The following is a 20,998-nucleotide window of genomic DNA, read 5'->3' as shown; positions in this document are numbered from 1 at the left end:
GTGTGTGTGTATGGATAATATAGTGATATATACATTTTTTAACTTTTATTAGATTATAAACAATTAAAAAATATTACATATTACTTAGAATTCTGAAATTTTTCTGATAAATAACAGAGACATTACTGAATATTAATTAATTAATACGGGACATTTCTAAAAAATATATACAATATTTCCTCTGTCATTACGCACCCTAAATGTGACACACAGTTTCAGATCACGGATATGCAAATTTAATGGGTATTTTAGAATGCTGAGTGGAAGAAAGTCGAATTTTTATACGACCTCTTTTTCTTAACCACCTATGACATTAACATATGCCATATTTTATTATCATGTAAATTTTAACTTTGAAACAAAAGCCCATTACTAAAACTTCATATACAAATAAAAAATAGTTGTATTAGATATTATTCAATTATTAAATAATCAATATTTATTTTTTGTTAGTAAAAGAAATTGCAACATCAAGAAGGAGGTTTAATTTAAAATTGTTTTGATAAAATATAGATGTTATAGCAAAGAATAAATTTGGAAATAAAATATCAAAGATTTTAGATGTTTTTAAATAATTTTGTAAATAATGTATCCACCGATGTTATTTAAACAGTCCCCAACATATCTTGGAATTTATTCAATGAGGTGATTAAGAACCTCCAAAGTTCTTGGAGACTGGGTTAAATGGCCTATCCTTCTACCCATCATATCCTAAACATGTTCTATGAGTGAAAGGTTGGAGGATCTGTCTCTACAAAAAAGTACGGCTCCACTACTTCTTGAAGATAACGCTGACAAGTTGTCTCTAATAAAGACTAAATGTAACCTACTTCCACGAGCATACCATAATGCTCATTGTTCGGTGTACATGAATTCATTAGAGAAGACGACTTGATGCCATTTCACATTCCAATGTTCTCTAAATCACTATAGTCGTGCTCAGCGTTCAGAGATAGCACAAGATGAGCTGCAGTCCAAATGATCTTATACGGCGGTAAACCCTTCGAACACTTACAACATCCCCTTGTTTACCTAACCAGCCAAAAATCTAGTTGTCGAAAATCGGACTCTGAAGTTCATAAATCTTAGACGTCGATCTTGAACTTGTCCCTTTGACGTCCGGTGCCTAGTTTTCTCCTATTTTGAGCATGATCAAATAACGCTTGACAACATCTCGTAACAATAATTGAACTTTTGTTAGTAGTCCAATATTTCCGCGACTTCCAAATTCACTTAGCTGGCGATAAATTTCATATACTACTGCTCTAAGTATTTTAATATTAATAAGCATCGATATTGGACCCAACCAGACAGTTTATTTTTTTATAATAATAAAAAAAACGAATGACAATTTCTTTGAATTGAAACATTACCAAATTTTAATCGTTTATTCCTTGCTATAACACCCTCTTCTTGGTGTTGTTTGTCAGTGATTATACTTTCTTTTATTTAATAAAATATACCAATTTAATGTATAATTTTTATTATTATTTATGTATGTTCTTTTGATAAAAAAAGTATAAAAGTAACAATAAATATGTAATAAACTTTGTAGAAAATATATACAATGTATTATGTTTTAATACCATTACTTAGAAATATTTTAATGTTTTGTGGTTGAATAAAAGTTTATGGAACATCAAATATCTGATTCAATTATACCCGTTTCACGGCAATGAATTTTACAATCCACCATAAATAATAAGAGCGATAAAAGAAAACGTCGAAAAATACGATCCATCCGGCAATGATTAAAACGACCACCGGAGACTAATCCATGTGCGGGTTCGGTTCACGGAAAGTAATGAAATTTTAAATCCAGGTCAGCGTCGAAGAATGGGCATCGATGTGGGACGAGTACGCGAAGAATCCGGACAACGCTCTGGAATGGCAAACGCAATACTTGCGGTTTATGTTTGACTTGGAGGATGCCAGCGGTGATGGGAGTATTGATGTGGACGAATTCACTAGCGTCTGCTCGTGTTACGGCCTCGAACCGTCCGAGTGCAGGGAGGCGTTCGAAAAAATGTCTATGGTGAGTAGTAAAAAATTTATAACGTTCCTGCAGCCCCGTCCAAACTTTGAGGACGTACAGTTTTTTTTGTGTGTCCCGTACGTGTTTTGCTTCGGTTTAATCTGGAAAATTCCAGATGTGGTTCACGTAAACCTTGAATAAAAGTTGCGGACTGTTGTAGTTGCATTGAAAATTCGTGTACAGACATGGGATGTTAATTATTTCATATTGTTGGTCTTAAACAACACAATCGTTGCAATTTTGTGTTTGTCAATGAGACAAAATGAAATTTCACTTTAACTATATATTGAAGGCGGATTTATTTTTATAAGCCACATTGTTACACAGAAGTTCTTGAAAGAAATTAACATCGATTTTATTCATTATCTGAAAACTTTCAAAACATTCTTGTCGTTTTACGTCGAAGTTCCATGTAGAATGGAACAATGAAAATTGGCTAACTGATGTCCAAGCTTTTGTTCTCAGTTTCTGTTATCAATTTGTGTAACCAAATTTTTAATAACATAAATGTTAATTCTCTTTGTACTAACTTATGTTACGTATTTTAGGGTAAGAAGCAGGTGAACTACGACCAGTTTGTGGCACTTTGGAGGCAATTTTTCATATCAGAGAATCCATGTGACCCTGGTAACTTTATTTTCGGCAAGACCAAGTTTTAAACAACTAATACGTTGATTAAGATATCATTTACCCATTCCTTTGAATTTAGATTTCAGTACTACAGCCATATCTCCTTCACCAATTTATATTATGTCAATAATTGTGTACTCACCGTTGGAAACTATTGGTATATGTTGGTGACGAAAATTTATCGATAGTGTGAGAAATAATGCTAGTCAGAATTTATACTTATTATGCAACTTATATGATATGATATCGGTATTTTTTTGTCACTAGTATTTGTATTGTATGTATGTATGTTAAAATAATTATTTAAAAAATATATATGATGTTGTACTAAATAAATACACTTTTATAAACTATTATTGAAATACAAGTTTATAATGAATTTAGAGAATTTGTGAACTTGTTCAATGCTTTCTATTACCTATATTCATAAAATACTTGAAATATCAAATGGAATTTGTAGGACAATAAATCAAAATTATAATTTTGTTAGCCAGAAAGTGATCCAAGAAAGTTTCGGCTCTTTGAAAATCTTCAGTGTAACCTGCCGTCATTTTTTTCATGAGCCAATTTCTAAGAGTTTTTAAATATTATTTTCACAAATTAAGTGTTGTTCCATCCTTAATACAAAGTTTATTTTTGAGATTAAATGTTAAGGTTTTCAAATACTTTCGTGGATCTCATTTTTGGACCTATCTTCCTAATTAAAATATTTCAATGATTAATGCGAAAAAAATACAAGTATATTTTTTTAAAAAAAGATGTCCAAGGGTGCAATTATTATAATAATTGTACAGTATTAGTAAACTAAAATACATTTGATATTTTTGGTATTGATAATGCTACTATCTATGTAATTTTAGTTTTATCATACAGAAAGACATTACAATATGTAACAAAAAATATTTTTAATCTATAAATCTATCTCTCTTACTATAGAAGAAGTACCTACTTTTAGAAAATTCTTAAATTGGTACCTGGTGGAAATTGTGAAAAAAAAAACAATATATCTGTATGTGCAACCCGAATGTAACAATAAAATATATATAACGACCAATGTTTCAATGCTCCCTGCCATGCAATTTTTTCTTCAAAGAATGACTATATTTACTGAATAATAATACATACTCAATAAAGCACCAAAACGGACAAGTATAGCCTTCTAGACGTCTACATATAGAATTAAACAGTTTCATTTAAATAAGAAACAACAAATAATAACTAATTGTTATTTTATTTTTTTAATATAAATATATAAAACTAATATAAAAATATCGTATCTAAGTTGTGATTATTGTTTCTGAATTATTCTATTCCGGATCATCAATTCCCTCATGTTAGTTCCAATTTGGGTGAGCGTTCTTGGCACGACTACCCCAATCTTCTCCAACGCATTAATTTTATCGATGGCTTTCCCTTTACCCCCCGATATAATAGCGCCAGCGTGCCCCATCCTTCTTCCAGGCGGAGCCGAAACGCCAGCGATATATCCCACAACTGGTTTCATATTCGAACCTGTATTGTATTCCGAAAGAAATGCTGCGGCATCTTCTTCAGCTTGTCCACCGATTTCACCAATCAGAATTATGCCCTTGGTGTTCTTGTCTTCTACGAATATTTTTAAGGCGTCTATGAAATTCGTGCCGTTGAATGGATCCCCGCCAATTCCAAAGCACAACGTTTGGCCCAAACCTGCCAGGGTGGTCTGGTTTACAGCTTCATAGGTTAAGGTGCCTAAAATATTACTGTTTTTTATTTTATAACAAATAAATTTAGTTTTCTCACCTGATCTGGACACTACACCTATCATTCCTTCTTTGTGAATTTGATTGGGCATTATGCCTATTTTGCATTTGCCAGAAGCTATCAAACCAGGACAGTTAGGTCCAATTAATCTGCACTTGGATTGTCTTAATAGAGCATGCTTTACTCGAACCATATCATGCTGAGGTATACCTTCAGTGATGACCACAATTAATGGTATTTCCGCTTCCAAAGCTTCAAATATGGCTTGGGCGCAACCTGAGGGAGGGACGTAAAGCACGGTAGCGGTAGCTCCAGTTGCTTCTTTCGCCTCTTTGGCATCTTTAAATACTGGTAAATCTAAATGTTTGGTACCTGCTTTTTTGGGGTTCACACCACCGACGATATTTGTGCCATACTCTATTGTCAGTTTACTGTGATGAGTGCCAGTTTTTCCAGTAAATCCTTGTACAATAAGCTTCGTATCTTTGCCGATTATTAAATTATTTATGGTTTTGTCATATTCCGGAGATTGATTCTGGAAGTTTGCTTTTACGGTGTGTAAAATATTTTGATACCTTTTAAATTTAAAAATCGGTAGAAATCGGAGCATTACAAAAGATAGTTTTCAGTTTCAATGTCAACTTTCAACAAATGTCAAATTTCAAATAAATCGAAAGTGAATTATATTGGGGGACAAATTATGAGTATACCATAACCTTAAAAAATGTCTGCAACAAGAACCGATGCCTCATCTGAAGCACTCAGTCGTTTGGTAGATGTTCCAGACATATCTTATACTGGACAATATGTGGATAATTTTAAAGAAGGTGACGGAAGTTATAAATGGGAATACAATAGGAGTACTCAAATTTATACCGGTAGTTTCTTAAAAAACAACTTTCACGGTAAAGGATTTTACAAGTTCGATCATCCAGACAAAAAGTTCTTTTATGATGGACAATTATATGCCAATAAATTTGAAGGTTATGGTAACATATTTTATTCAAATAACGAAAAGTTTGAGGGGCTTTTTAAGAATAACTACAGATTTGGACCTGGAATTTTTACGTACCCAGATGGCAGTCAAGATGTTGGTATGTGGAAAGATGATTGTCTAATAAGATTGTCTGTCATACTTTCCTCAGACGATGTACCAAAATTAGCTAAATCTAATGTAGGAAAAATTAAACTCCTCAAATATAAGCATATAATTCCTGTTTGTCCGAAATTCAACTGTGCTGCAACAGAGCTTCTCACTGACTTAGAAATTGACGAAAGAATTAAAAGTAACGTTAAAAATTTCTACAATTATGATGTGAGAAACCCAAAAAGCGTATTTTTCGATAAAAAACTTTTTGACGACAACTTTTACACTGAAAACGACTGTCTAATAGAAGTGGCTTATCCTGAAGGCGAATTTTATGGAGAAGGAGAGGAACAATACGAGAAAGATAACCGCACTTACCGCTATAACTTTATTTGCGATGAAATAAATTTACTTAATGAACGCATTGAACAATTAGAACTAGAAAAAAAGTATTTTCTTGATCAAAGGATGTTATGTGAAATTTGTTGCTATCCACCCGAAGAAGAATACACTGTTGTTAATAATGACGATACTTCGATCACTACAGTAGGACTAATGCAAAGTACTCGAGAACCCAGTCACAGCCTTTTCAGTGGTCTATCAGATCTGCCAAGTCTTGGTTTAGACACGAATACATACGTTACGGAATTATCTGATAATATCGAGATGGAATACCCTGGGGAAGTTGATGAACCGCTTGGATCCATGGTTTACATCAAGTTTTGTCACTGCGACTTTCATGAAGATTGGAATAAACATCTTGATACCATTTACAATGAAGAACAACTGATTAAAAACATAATTGAATATTTAAAAACTAGATTGTATAAGGAATTTGGAGCAAATCGCGAATATCAAAAAATACCAACAAAAAAATTATTGATTAATGAATTAATATCAACAAGTAATCAACCGATATATACGTCAGTTTTACGTCATATATTTTTAAACAGAAAATCTGAAAATATTGTTAGTTTTAATGTATGCAATCTCATAACCGGCAAAGTTCAAGAGAGAAGAAAAGGCAGATATGAATTGAAAAATATTAAATTTCTTAATTTTTGCTCAAGTGGAACTGGTAACGAAATCCTTGATATCTATGTAAATTCTAACATCAACCCTGATATTTGTGATAATCATGGTAACTCAGGAGTCATATTCGCCTCTGCTAAGGATAATTGTGAAGTTATTGAGGTATTGGCCACTTTAGGGTGCAATTTGGATTACTGCAACGATGAAGGTATAAGTGCTTTGAATATGTGTCTATTACGATATCTCAGTATCGTATATAAAGTTTCCTTATGGGAAGCAGCTTTTTTGGATTCTGTAAATCTAGACGAAAATGAAAAAAAGGATGTCAATACTTGGTGTCCTCATAAATCATTGAGTAGTCTAAGTAGTTACAAAGAAAGTGAGGAAAATTTACATTTTCCAAAATCAGATGATAACATAAAGATAGTATCTAATGATGACTACATATTCCGAACAGACCTAGTGCCTCGATTAAGAACTGAAAAGGTGAAAAGTGGTACAGGTAAAGGCAAAAATAGTGAGTCATCTAAAGAACAACCTCCTATTGAAAACACTGTATCCGATTTATTCAAAAAATTACCACAAATAATACGTACTATAAAATGTTTAATAGAGAGTGGGGCAGATCCAAATGTTTGCGATGTTCCAATTCCCACAATCTTCTTAGCCACTTTTTCAAGGAGTCCGCATTTGGTCGCATTTATTTTACCACACGTGGATGCTGAAGCTACGTTTACAAAATATTGTCTAAGTCCCTTACATGTAATAGCTTGTTTAAAACCCTGTATAGAAAACATAAAAATATGTGGCGTGCTGTTACAACATATAGATCCTGACAAGAGAGCTTCAACAAATCATTGGATTGAAAGGAAAAGACTTATAATAGGTAAATTAGTAACAATTAACGAAAGTTATTTTTATAAAATTATGCTTGTAGGTAAAGATATTAATGATGAAGAGATTACTGACACAGGCAAAAACGCCTTACACATACTTTGTCTTCGTCAGGATTTTCATCTTGATGATTGTAATTACTTTATGAAAATGTTCCTTTTATTAAGACAAAAGTTAAAAAGACAAGGTAATTATTTGGGACACACTTATCTGTCTCTTGCAGTATTGTCTGGAAATTTAAAATTAATTCAAGCAATGTTAAAGACTAATGCTTATAATCCTAATGCCGTTTTAAATAACAATATGGGCAACATTAACACTTTATTCATATTAAAGAGATATAAAGATTATCATCCTGTAGAAGTTGCAAAAGAAATAATGAAATTCGTCGTTGATTGTGGCGGAAATCCACTGTACCCGATCAAAGATTTCGAAAATAGTATTGCCTTTATGGAAAAAGAACATGAAGTTATTGTAATACCAAAAGATAAGAAAGATAAAAACAAAATAGGCAAAAATGATAAAAAAAGCAAAAAAACAAAAAGCAATAAAAGTAAATCGACTAAAAAAGGAAAAGGAAAACTCACTTCAGAAGATATTCTTAAGAATTATTTATGTGAATTGGCTCGGGAGACTATTTTAAAGTTTGTTGTAATCAAAATTGTTTTAAACAGTGAATAAAAATCTAATTTTAGATTTCATCAAGTGAAACTAATAAAGGAGTTCTATAATCTGGCTGAGGAGGGTATTTTGGAACAGCCCATGTTTAAATATTTAAGTCAATTCATAACCCCATCCATTGCACATCAAAATTTGAAATCTTTATTTCAAAACGCAACCATCCCATTCGAAAGATTTGATAAACTGGTATGCATAGACCTCATCAAGTTCATTGAACGCAATCAAAAGAAAGAAAAAAAGAAGAAGGGAAAAGGAAAAGAAGGAGGTAAAAAAGAAGAGAAAGACAAAAAATCTAAGAAAGGCAAAGCCAGTAAAACGTCTTTAAAAACCCCAACTTCGATAACAATTAATTGGAACGGTTTGTATTCAGTACTAAATAAAATAAACATTCAATGATTATTTTTCAGAAGTCGTTCGTGAAATTGATTTTAAACCAATTACTAATCAAATCAATCAATATAAAATTATTGAATATGGACTTCACCCTTCGGAAATAAAGGACGAACAACTTTATAAAGTGTGTTTTAATTGTCTGAAAGGAAGGGATAAACAACTGCTCGCATGTCCAAAATGCGAATTAGTGTTCTTCTGTTCTGAAAATTGCAACAAAGAAGCAAACAAACTAAACACATTTCACAATTGCAAACAAGTTTTTTATAATAAGATAAAAAAGAAATTGACAACACTTAAATCGAATGAACAAGAACTTGCATCAGTTGGTATATTTGAGAAGGCCCAACTAAATTGTGACGATAGATACGTTAACTTGATGGTAAAGAAACAACTTGAGGCAAAGGAACTTGAAAGAATTAGGAATAATAACGATCCTTACGGATTAAACAGATTAAGAAATGAACAAAACCAAGAGAATAAACATCGCAGATCTGTATGTTTTCTGACAAGTGAATTAAATCCTTCTATGATTTTTAAAATGGTTTGTATATTCGTGTCTTAATAAAATAAATATAAAAATTATCACAATGCAGGTGAATTTGATACATACAAAATACTCTGATAAAAATATAGTGGAGGCGCAACACGAATCACATGAAATTCCGAAGATAACAACTAATGTTCAATGCAGTACATCCGAAAATGAAAAAACCTGGAAAGAAACACAGAATTTGAAATTTCCTCCGAACAATTTGTCATGGGTTTCTAGCACAAAACTAGGTAACTTACAAAAGTTTTAACACATATTCTTTATAACAAATTTATTTTAGATGTATTCCCTGATGTGGTACTTAACTCAATGAAGAAAAAAAATTGCAATCCAAAGACATGTGAAAAAAGACCATGTAGCGGAGATGTTGCAAAGAAAAAAGAGATATACGATGTAAAAAAATACTTTGATCAAATGTCGACTAAAAAGCAAGCAAATCAACTAACGAACGTGGACCACACTGTAAATTTTTTAAAGCGGATCACGCGACTACCTGAAAAATATCAATATTTCGTAGAACTATTGGCTAGATATTTTCCGGATTTGGATATCTCCCAACTCTTTGTTCCCTACGCCTGTTATAGTGGAGGACAGTTGTTTTATAAATTTCTCGAGGGTGATGTTTTTGCTCAGACTTACAGTGCTATCTAATTAAATACAAAATGAAATTTTTATATATTGCATTGTAAATTAATGTATCTAATAAACATTATGGCGTTCAGAAAAATAGTGAACAATTTAAGATTATACATTTTGTAACCTAACCTAATTTAATAGGCCAAAGAAATAGTACATTCAAATGTAAATCCAAATTTACGTTTTGTGATACTATTTAAGAATGCTTTTAAAAGTAACAGTATATTCTTAGTAGAATTTAAATTGCTTTATTGAATAATTCACTTTCATTAAGAAAATATAAATATTTCTTTCTAGAGAAAAGAGAAATAATATCAAAAGGTTTAATTATTGCTGACGTGGTAAGCTTAAAATGCCCCCGAAAACTGGTTTACAATTTTATTAACAAATATGAAACAACAAACGCACTCTTTTGAAAATACAATAAGAAAATGTCAACTACTTTTATAAACAGACCAATTGGAAGAATCATGAAAGGACAAATAATAAATTGAGTCATACAATACTAGTGTCTCGAAGAATAATCGACTGTATGCAATTCCAAATTTAGTTTTCAATATTGTAAAAACTTAATATGCAGAAGAAATATCAAATCAAATCCGAAAAAGAAATTACGGGAATACTAGGATACTAATGCAAAATAGGATTTGTGAATATATAAACAGGTTTTTTTTTATTGTCAGGTGGAATTAAATAATTGTAAACAAAACAACACAAAATAGAACTTATATATATATATATATATATATATATATATATATATGTATATATATATTTAACGATATTCTTTCACACAAAAATAAAAATTCTAGTGTCCGAATATCTAAATATATTACAGGACACAAATAGTATCGTTCTACAGTTTAATCTTTTCTTGATTTAATTCACAAACTGCGAAATCATTTATACAAATTATTGGGATATTTGAATAGATGTAAAATAAAATGTTTCGTTATAAAAAGAACAATTTTATTTCAATTTCATTGAATATTAATCATTAAAAATTAGGCTGGGAGTTACTAAACAAATAGCTGTTAAATTATCCCTATTCAAGCTATTATAAACAAGTTTTTAAACTTTATAAAACCTTACATTTCCCAGCATAAACGATATTAAAAACATAATAAAACATACAAATGGCCGAAGTATAAAATATAATATTATATATTTAATATATAATATGTCCTTAAAATTAATAATAAGTAATGTACAGAAACTTGGCCATTAACTAACAGAAATCAATAATAATATAACAAAATTCTATTTCTTAAGCATGATTTTGAACAAATTATCTCTATAACTGGACACAGTCTTCTCCAACTCCTCTACTTGAGCCTTGAGTTTGATATTCTTCTCAGTCAGTTCGTCGCACTCTTTCTCAATTTCCAATTCCTTTTGTTTCCTTTTCAACCTGGACCTCCTTGAAGCCTCGTTGTTCTTATCTCTGAGATCACGATACCGCGAAACGTTTTCCTCTCTGCTGTCATTCGATGTTGAGGAAGCTTTCCTTCCTTTGCCACGTTTCTTCGGTTTTGGCTCTTCGTAATCGCTGTCGGACTCGGACGAGTGCAGTCCCGCGTACGATTTGCGGCTCTTAACTGGAGGTACATATTCTTCGTCACTATCGCTGATTTTCCTTTTCCGCCTTGAGGGCTTTTCAGGCTGTGCTTGTACTTGATGTTTTTCAGGTAGAGAGTAGGTCGAGAAAATGTCTTCCGGATTTACCGTTGTTATTTCCTGCAGATATTATAAAGGTAAAAATATATGCCAAATGCCGGTAGGAGTATAAACTTACCTCTGACGGAACAAAGTCGAGTATGTTGAAATTGCCGTCCATTTCGACTACTGTGTCAATTACATCAGGTGTGCTCAAACTATTTATTTGTGAGAGAGAATTAATGATATTGGTGTTCAGGTACAAATTTGGAGATCCATTGCTGGAGGTATTCGAACTATTGCTCTCTTCTGGGGTGCAAATCACAGACGAACCATTGACATAACTTTGAAGAGAATCGTTCATTGTTGTTTGGTATTGTGGCGATTGTCCAGAATCTGAACTTCCACTATTGATTTCTGTTGGTTGTATTACATATGATGTTTCATTATTTTGAAGTATGTTGTTGCTTATATGGCTAAAAGTGCTTTCGTTTTGAAGCACTTCGGATCTATCAGTCAAGCCGTTGTATATAAATGGATTACCATATGGATCCGGTTCATGTTTGAAACTATAAGAACTTGGCTTTGCTTGTACTGAAAAATCGAATTCATCTTTATCTGGAAAAAAATATAAAGTTAGCATTGGATTTTAAATCAGCAAGAGTATGAGGATTGATTACTAGATATTCAATTAAGAAAGGAAACAAAATAACTTAAGGAGGATTTCTTAGTGACAGTAAATTTAGGAATTGGAAAGTGCAATGATCACGTCTTCATTATTTTACCTTTTATTTCCCCAGGTGATCCACACACCCAACTCCTTACTGTAACAGACACCTCCATATCACCTAGAAGTTATTTGTTCAAACTGTTTAGTAATTTTACCAGACTATCAACCCCCGACGCAGTTTTGTATAAAAGTGAAAGATGAGGAATGAGTCTTTTAGTCAGCATACCGAACAAATCTACGTAATAATCATTCCTCATGATTTTTTAATGCACTAAACATTTAAAATACGTACCAAATATCGGAGTATTAAGCTCATCGATAGTATTTGATGAAGTTGACGGTTGCAAGTCCGGTAGAAAGGAGCTGAGGTCCTTGAACTCTTCCATCTCCAATTTCACCTGTGGAGGGTCGTAAAACCCGCCACTTTCGCTCATGTCTACGTTTGTAACGTTGAAGTTTATCTGGTAAGAAATAAATAAATAATCTCTTGGCGAACCTGGCGGAATCAATCGGCAGGGTGGAATCAAAACATCATCAGCACCGTGAACGTTTCGAGTCCACCCTGCGTCCTGATAATTTAGACTAAACGAACCTGATACTCTGTGGTATGTTTGTTCCCTCCTGCAATAATTGGGTTGACTTCGTGGGGATCGACGCACTGTAGATAGCACGCCTCCAGGTCCACGAGATCTTGATGCTTTGTATCCATTTCTTGGGGCAATGTATGGGAAAATTTCTCGCCATGATGCACAGGTGGCACGAGCAGCAGCGCCGGCTTCCATTGTGATATGAACTGAAGGAAAAACAAAACATTGTAGATATGTAATGACAGATTTTTTTTTAAAAGCATACTTCATAATGCGGCCTCTACAACGAGGCGGTTAATATAAATATATAAATATGCGGCCTCTTCAACGAGGATACTCAAACTACCTCTACAACGAGGTTCTTGTACTTAAATGACTTAATAGTAATGTTTTGATGGCTGCCCAAAGTAATTAGAAACTTTTTGTTCGTGAGTATCCACGACAACGTTCAACAAATACAATACAGCAAGTTGGTTATTAGATAAGAGTAATAAATGTTTATTTTTTTTTAATGGACTCGTTATTTTGATAATAAGCTGATACCGGTTTGTTTTTCGAAATAAATCTCCGATTAACAAAACTCTTGAAGATGATGAATTGTGCCAGGTACCTGTAGACAAGTTCCAGTATAACCAACCATAAAGGATTTTATATTCGTTCCTGAGCCAGTTGATGATCCTTCCTTGTTTCTTCTACATTTTGTATATTTTGCCTAATACACCGTGCAATTAACAGAGCAAGTTTAATCAGAGATTTAGACTCAAAAAGCCAAACAACGGTTAAACTGTAATAACTCTTATCTTGATCAAACAATATATTATTGAAATAATACGTTTTATTAACAAAGGTAATATTTAATGTGTGTGTGAGTGTGCAACATCAACAACAGTAGATTAATATTTTTTAACAATTTTGTACCTCATTTATTTCACATCAATTTTTAATATGTAATTTCACAAAATTGAAATATGTCTAAGTATTAGATTCTTATCAATATAACTATTATTTAGTTGAAAATATTAACAAGATACGATGATTCTTAATTATAATTTTAAAAATCAATAAACCACGTGATAAAATAATTGAGGAGAAATACAAGAAAATTGCATTATTATTTACCAAAGTGTGTGCGACAATATTATTATTACCTTATTATTTTTATTCATTGAATATTTAATTTCAATTGAATTTTTTTAATAAAATTGCATAAATGATAATATTTATTTTTGTCTCAAATGTAACAATTCATTTCTGTCCAATTTAATATTCACTTTCATAAAATATCTTATCATTAAAAATGATGCACATTCATTTGGATTTTCCAGAGCTCTATTATAGTAAATTATTATTTTTAATAAAATTGCTTAAATAGGAATATTTCTTTAAAACAATTAATTTTACATCAATTATAATTATTTAATAATTTTTATAAATTTTAATCTTTAATTATAATTTAAAAAAATTATTAGATATTACTGGTAATCTTATTTTATATCTTTATTTGTTAATAATGTTTTACTATGAACATTTCTTTTTATATTTTTTATGTAACTATTAATTTCACATTATTTATTAATAGTAATTTCGTAAAAAATCGTTTGGTTTATTAGATTCTCATCAATTTAGTTAGTTGATAAGTTGAATTGAAAATGTTTACAAGGTATATTAATATTTAATTATAATTTTAAAAATATGTTATAAATATTATTGATACCCAACCAAAATAATTGGAAAAATATAAGAAAATTAGTTTATTATTAATTTAGATTACCCTAAATTTGTACAACAATATTATTTTTAATTTATTTCACATTAATTATTAATACACAATTTCATCAGTGTCCTGAAAAAAAATGAGATTATTATTAATTTGAATTTCTCAAAGATCATTAAAATTTATTTTATTTGCTTAATAATTCAGTTCTAATTTAATAGTACATATTTCAATTTTTTAGTATATTAATTTAATGAAAGAACTTTTGCTTCTTTATAAATTTCATTTATTTAACATTAATTTCATAATGTATCAGTGACTTACACCTGAAAAATAAATTAAAAATAAATTATAAAAATTAATTGAGTTCCATAACAGTGTCACTTTAGTAATTAGCTTATTGACTTGAGTTTTGCAGTAATCAGCTTTGGTAAATAAATTTAGATATAAATTTGGGCAGCCTATTTTAAGTACTAATAGTATAAAAATATTTTCAAGCAAACCATATTGTCACACACTTGTTGCTGTACTGAAGTAATGTAACTGTTTCTATAATTCATCTGTAAAATAAGAAATATCCAGGAAGGTTTAATAAAAGTTTTAACTCAAGTCTTAACTGTAAAAACATCAAAACACAGAACAAAATGTCGGATAGTAGGCACCATTAATCTAGATCGAACAATAAAAACAGTAAACAAATCATTTTTCATATCGCTAAACCATTACCGTAAAAATTATCTATATATCAATAAATAATTATGAATATGTTACATGGAATTCCTGTTCACGTCCCGAGACATTGCTTCCACTGTCACTTGACGTGTCACGCACTCGCGGAGGAGTCATCTCAAAATGAGGGAATCCCGCCCGCGGTCGCGTTTTATATGCCGATCCGCGAACAAGTACCGACATGCCGAAGACACTGACGTACCGGCGCCGAATGCTTATTCGCTGTCATTATTTGTTCAACGGTTGGTTCCCTGAATCGATGCAGAACCGGCATCAGACAAATCATCGATGTTTTTTCCAGGAACTCATTCGAAAGGAATGAACATATTTCCAAGTTACACGTTTAAATTATATTTATCAATCGTAACGTTCAAATTATTTGATGAAATTTAAACATAATTAAAAAAAAATAAATGTAAAAAAATATTTGTTTGTAAAATATTAACAATCTTTTATGTGATATTCAATTTCGTATTATCATAATTATATTATTATTTTATGTTTATATGATAATTTAAATTTACAAAGTGTTGAAATAATCTTTAATTTAATAGACCTATTCAAAGGAACAAATTATCAGCATCGACAGGAAATTGTAAGTGTTGAATTTCATCATTATTATTATTATTATTAACATTATGCTGAACATCCCAATTTAAAATCATAATTAACATAACTTATAATAATTATTTGTGTAATTTTCTAATATTATATCATAATTACGCATACAAATTTGATTGGATATCTATTAATATATCATTTAAATAAAAATAATTCAAGATAAACACAATAAAAATTGTTTTTTTTTTTAATGAAGATGTCACTTAAAAATAAAAATATTCAAATATCAAGGACGTATTAGACTTTAGAAAAAGCAATCAATTTTTAAAAACAGCTGGTTAGTTCCAGTTAAATATAAATATATTTTGTAACATGTTTTATTATCTACATCAAATTATCTGTAGAGTTGCGTGACTTGTGAAAATACGCCATTTTGTTGTTATCGTGAGTATTGAAATTGTTAAACAGAGGAAACGTAAAAAATGTTTTACAGATCGATAATGTCGAAGACGCATCATTAAAACCTAATTAATTTTAAAACAGTAAATTTTCTGTCTGTAGGTTTAATTGAATTTTCAATTTATTATTAATAATTATTTAATAAATAACACAGTAGGAGCTAAATAAAAATGTATAAATTACGAACATGTCTAACTTGTGGGGAAATACTTTTTAAGCTTTAAAATAAAATTTGAATGTATATTATGAATAATTACACATTTTTAACACTAATCAAATTATCCGTAGAGTTAAATGACTTGTAAAAATACACCATTTTGTTGTTATCGTGAATATTGAAATTGTTATGTCAGAATCACATACAATTATATAAATTAGTTATCTATTTTTAGACAAAGGAAACGTAAAAAAAAATTTAGATGATCGATAATGTCGAAGACGCATTATTAAAACATAATTAATTTTAAAACAGTAAATTTTCTGATTCAATTAAATTTTCATTTTATTATTAATAATTATTTAATAATATATACAACAAATACAGTAGGAGTTAAATATAAAATTTATGAATTACGGACCTGTTCAACTTGTGGGGAAATACCTTTTATAAGCTTTAAAATAAAATTAAAATGTTTACTGCGAATAATTACACATTTTTAACTTAGATAAACTGACAAACAAAGCACTTGAAAAATGATACTGTCGTTAAGCAATTACTTTTTTATCTATTTATCTAATCAACTTAACGAAACTAATGCAGTTTATAAATATTAGAATTAGTATTTTTTTTTCAACGGTAACTACTATCCAACTCAAACTAATAAATATATAAATTTTACCCATAATAAAAATCTGTCTTAAAAAAATCATGCAAAACAAATAATTTTTTAAAAATAGAAACTTAAACCTAAAATTCAGGACTTACATTGAATTCACCGGAACCGGTTTTAGAAATGTTGACTCCCTTTAGGGTCTCACCAAGGATTGAGTTGAGTGGCACTCAACCTGAAAAAAAAAATAAATACATAACGTTTATTCGAATATTAACTATGATTAGCGAATTAGCAATTATAATCCCAATGGTACCTCAATTATCGTATAGTTTTGCGCTAGATAACTTAACAATTTGGTATTATTTACATTGTTCATCGGTTTTAACCGGCTAGTGACGTCAGAGGCAAGTCCCAAGGTCACGATACGGTATTTTTCGAATCGATCCCGGATTGCACAACATTGTGCAACATTGTGAAATACGTGAAAAAACGCCCATTTTGCAGGAAACAACGTGACATGTCGCAATCAGTGCATAACATTAAAAAAAAACAGCCCGAAAGGCCTTAAACGTAAGGAAGAAGTCAACACTTACTCGTTGGAAATAACTGAAGTACGTCGCCAGAAACGCGTTTGGTTTCTCCCCCGCTAGTTTGGATTCGGTAATTAATTTTCGAAACTAACGGACGCCTTTTACGGCAGGGCCAACGGAAAAACTGCACACAACTTGTAAAAACGTTCAAAAATTTTTTGAACCCGATATGTATGTTGCGACGTCTCCGAACTGCACGTGTTACTGCGTCGAAATCGTCTACATGAATGTCGTCGGGGCGCTCTGCGCTCGCTCGCGCGCTGCAAGCTTTCACGCGAGAGAGACGGCACGATTTCTTCCCCCAGCCGCAGGAAAATTACGTAAAACGTGCCGCCATTCGCGGAGATGCGGTCACGAGTAGCCAATCATGTGACCGCGGGTCACGAGTTATGAGTCACACATTACGAAGCTGTTTTTCCTGCGGGGTGGGCATTTCCAGGAATTGGAGAAATTGGTGTTGATTTTTTAACGCTCGTCGTGTTTTTCAGGCTCCGGCGGATTGGTTCGGACGCCGGCTATGGTTCGACGGTGTGATACAAACAAATTATAATGTCATTTGTGATGATGTAACGGTGTAATTGTGTCGATTTTCAACGCACAATTACCACAGTGAAATTGTTTATTCCAGGAATTTTTTTTATTGTCCTGTATCATAAGTGCAGAAGTTCGAATAACTTTGAAAATAATATAGAAGAGTCCAGAAGGGTTGGCAACAATTCGGGTTTCCCCGAATATGTGCTAGTTTCACATATTAATTAATTCAGAAATTAACTTAATATCTAATATATGTACAAAAAATGTCATAGTAACAAAAATTAAAAAAAAAACTAATGTTATAATATTTGTATTTGAGGTATGTAGTAGTCAATTTCATATTAATATATGTACAAAAATTAAGTCATAGTATGAATTTTTAGCCCGCCTTAGAGATGGACCAACCAAGATCACAGATTACAAATAAGAGTGTTATATAATCTGTGATAAATTTTATACAGTACCAAAAGAGTTTAATCCATCTGAATCCTGAAGAGACAGTAAGTTTCCACTACGGGACAGACTTCTACTGTCTCTGTCATGCATGATGTCTCTCTCTAAATTCAGAAGGGACAAACACTTTTGGTAATGTATATTAAAATGATTAATTTGATATTGTTGTACAAAAAATAAGTCATAGCAGGAACATTTTATCTCCTATAGACCAACTATAATCACATATTACAAAATTTATAATTCATTAAATTTCAAAAATTCATTAAATAGGACCATTTACAGCATGCCGTTTGGAAAGTTTTTGATCCTACAGAATTTTGAGAGGGACATCATAGATGACAGAGACAGTAAAAGATTCCCACTATGAAGCAAATTTACAGATTTTTACTGTGTCTGTCGCGCATGATGTCTCTCTCAAAAATCAGTAGGATCAAACGGTTTTCGATTGGTATATAGTATGTATAGTATAAATTTAATGATTTCACTTATGGCAACCTTATTCATTGTAGTTTGATATAAAAAAATAAATCTATATAAATTGTCACTATATATTTCTTTAACAACTGAATATAATATATAATTTATTTTAACTCATTAACTTGTAAAACAATTATAAAATAATATTAAGTTTGGATTTTAAATTTAAACTTGTTTTTATTAACTAAAATAGTGACAGACTAGTCTGTTAATTTTAATAGAATTGAGATAAAATCAATAATATATTATTAGAAATATGAAATAAAATGTATTTTTTAGTAACATAAATTTGTATATATTTTTAAAACAAATTTCTAATACTGATTTAGAAATGTTACAAGTGTAACAATGTACATTGTTTTAAGAATATAAACTAATTATAATAAAATTCATTAATTGGTCCTATTTATAGTATATATAGTATTTATAGTATAAATTTAATGATTTTTCTTATGGTAACCTTATTCATTGTAGTTTGACATAAAAAAATATATAAAAATGTTTAATATATATTTCTTTAACAGCTTAATAGAATTTAAGAGTAATTTATATTAAAAAATATATGTAATAATAATCGATAAATGAAGTTTGTTACCAAATTTCTAATCATCTTTTTACTTGAAATATTATATTTATTATTATTATTATTATTATTATTATTATTATTATTATTATTATTATTATTATTATTATTAGAATATATTAAAAATTATTATATATTAATATTATAAAATATTGATATTAAATATGTCTTTAAATAAACTAAATCACAAATAATAAAATAATTTGAATTTATTTTAACTTAATAATTTAAAATCCGAACATAAAATAGTATTAAGTTTGGATTTTAAATTTAAATTTGTTTCTTATTAACTAAAACAATGACAGACTAATATTTGTTAATTTTAGTAGAATTATGATAAAATCAATAATATATTATTAGAATATGAATGAAATAAATGAAATGTGTTTTTTCATAACATACATTGTTTTAAAAAGATAAACTAATTATAAGATTGATAAAAAAATATTATTACAATATTTTGAAAATTCATATATAAATACATAAACATATACTGTCTCTGTCGCGCATGATGACTCTCTCAAAAATCAGTAGGATCAAACGGTTTTCGATTGGTATACATTACACGTATAATAAAAACGTCTAAAACGTATCTTACAAAAGTCCATAAATTTTTCGTTTTTTAAATATATAAAAAGAAAAAAATTCTTAAAATAACATCTACGGATTAAAAATGATTATCCTCAACTGTTTAATAACATTCAAAATACATTGAACCTTTTTTATTTCATATAATGATATCAAATAAATAAATTAAAAATTAAAATCTGGTTATTACTGATTTGCTTAAAATTGCAATTTTACCTTTGTTTACTTACGGATAAAAAATCAGATTAATACTAACCTTGGACCCATGGTTGTCATTCTGTTTAACGTAAAATTGCACTTTCTTTTCAAAACGCAAATGAAAACTGAACGAACCGAATTATTAGAAATTGAATGTTCACGCACTGGTTTAACGCGGCACATAATATTTACTGCAGCCAATTTAAATGCAATCACTCCGACAATTACAATTAATAAACTGGCAAAAATTATCTATTTCCAGGTACAAATTTAGATGAGACTGCGATCTCAGGTGATAATCGACTGTCAGGGAAAGAAGCACGAGGTACGGTACAGTGTTTGGTGGAAGTGGTAACTGAACCCAAGAATGCATTCAATAGCTTTGGGCCACGTATGGAAGTGAATACGCGTAGACTTTGACGAGACGCTTTTAACGCAAGCACAGGATGATGCAAGCTTTATTGTGTAGAACTCATCTGATAGGACAGTGGCAGAGTTCGGTGGCATCGCCTTTTATTTTATTGCCATCAATTTGTATATTGTATTGTACATATTGTACAAGTTTTATAAAGTTGTACTCATTTGTTCATATTGGTAACTGAAACTAAATTATTAAAGATTATAACGAAAATGTTAAATATTTAACAAAATAAGTCATATTATATTTCATGATAATTCATGA

The 20,998-nt window shown here is 30.3% G+C and overlaps 4 protein-coding genes and 1 long non-coding RNA gene across 13 annotated transcripts in view; 3 read left to right on the top strand and 2 right to left on the bottom strand.

Moving 5' to 3' along the window:
• LOC109600380 (calexcitin-1) overlaps window positions 1–3,715 on the top strand; it is a 77,336-nt gene extending 73,621 nt beyond the window's left edge. For all 4 annotated transcript variants that reach the window (XM_049964996.1, XM_049964997.1, XM_020016525.2 and 1 more), the window contains 2 exons: window positions 1,823–2,035; window positions 2,584–3,715. In XM_049964996.1, coding sequence (XP_049820953.1) covers window positions 1,823–2,035; window positions 2,584–2,694 — 324 coding nt within the window. In that variant the 3' untranslated portion in view covers window positions 2,695–3,715. The remainder of the gene's footprint in view (window positions 1–1,822; window positions 2,036–2,583) is intronic.
• A 162-nt stretch (window positions 3,716–3,877) lies between these two features.
• Window positions 3,878–5,117, bottom strand: LOC109600382 (succinate--CoA ligase [ADP/GDP-forming] subunit alpha, mitochondrial). The gene is made up of 2 exons (XM_020016527.2): window positions 4,448–5,117; window positions 3,878–4,396 (listed from the first exon to the last, which is right to left on the bottom strand). Exons 1-2 carry the CDS (start codon window positions 5,016–5,018, stop codon window positions 3,954–3,956), a joined length of 1,014 nt encoding a protein of 337 aa, XP_019872086.1. The 5' UTR covers window positions 5,019–5,117; the 3' UTR covers window positions 3,878–3,953.
• Window positions 5,020–9,758, top strand: LOC109600376 (uncharacterized). 2 transcript variants are annotated; one of them, XM_049964921.1, is made up of 7 exons: window positions 5,020–7,413; window positions 7,465–7,608; window positions 7,783–8,065; window positions 8,117–8,460; window positions 8,510–9,036; window positions 9,089–9,275; window positions 9,326–9,758. In XM_049964921.1, exons 1-7 carry the CDS (start codon window positions 5,133–5,135, stop codon window positions 9,694–9,696), a joined length of 4,137 nt encoding a protein of 1,378 aa, XP_049820878.1. In that variant the 5' UTR covers window positions 5,020–5,132; the 3' UTR covers window positions 9,697–9,758. The 2 variants fall into 2 exon arrangements, with proteins under 2 accessions (XP_049820878.1, XP_019872079.2); XM_020016520.2 differs by having other exon boundaries at window positions 7,465–8,065.
• An 870-nt stretch (window positions 9,759–10,628) lies between these two features.
• On the bottom strand, window positions 10,629–20,514 carry LOC109600387 (hepatoma-derived growth factor-related protein 2). Of its 5 annotated transcripts, none has more exons than XM_049964232.1 (7): window positions 20,375–20,514; window positions 17,043–17,122; window positions 12,660–12,860; window positions 12,360–12,528; window positions 12,123–12,185; window positions 11,477–11,955; window positions 10,629–11,418 (listed from the first exon to the last, which is right to left on the bottom strand). In XM_049964232.1, the coding sequence occupies exons 3-7, from the start codon at window positions 12,774–12,776 to the stop codon at window positions 10,942–10,944; spliced, it is 1,305 nt and encodes a 434-aa protein (XP_049820189.1). In that variant the 5' UTR covers window positions 12,777–12,860; window positions 17,043–17,122; window positions 20,375–20,514; the 3' UTR covers window positions 10,629–10,941. The 5 variants fall into 5 exon arrangements, with proteins under 5 accessions (XP_049820189.1, XP_019872092.1, XP_019872090.1 ...); XM_020016533.2 differs by lacking the exon at window positions 20,375–20,514 and adding an exon at window positions 17,484–17,668; XM_020016531.2 differs by lacking the exons at window positions 17,043–17,122; window positions 20,375–20,514 and having other exon boundaries at window positions 12,660–13,683.
• LOC126264819 (uncharacterized) lies at window positions 17,751–18,377 on the top strand. The gene is made up of 2 exons (XR_007547443.1): window positions 17,751–17,905; window positions 17,969–18,377. It is a non-coding gene; the product is annotated as an uncharacterized LOC126264819 (long non-coding RNA).
• Window positions 20,515–20,998: the final 484 nt, after the last annotated feature.

Source organism: Aethina tumida, chromosome 3 (genome assembly GCF_024364675.1).
Source record: "Aethina tumida isolate Nest 87 chromosome 3, icAetTumi1.1, whole genome shotgun sequence".
Classification (NCBI taxonomy): domain Eukaryota; kingdom Metazoa; phylum Arthropoda; class Insecta; order Coleoptera; family Nitidulidae; genus Aethina; species Aethina tumida.
This window is presented reverse-complemented; position numbering and strand designations above follow the sequence as displayed.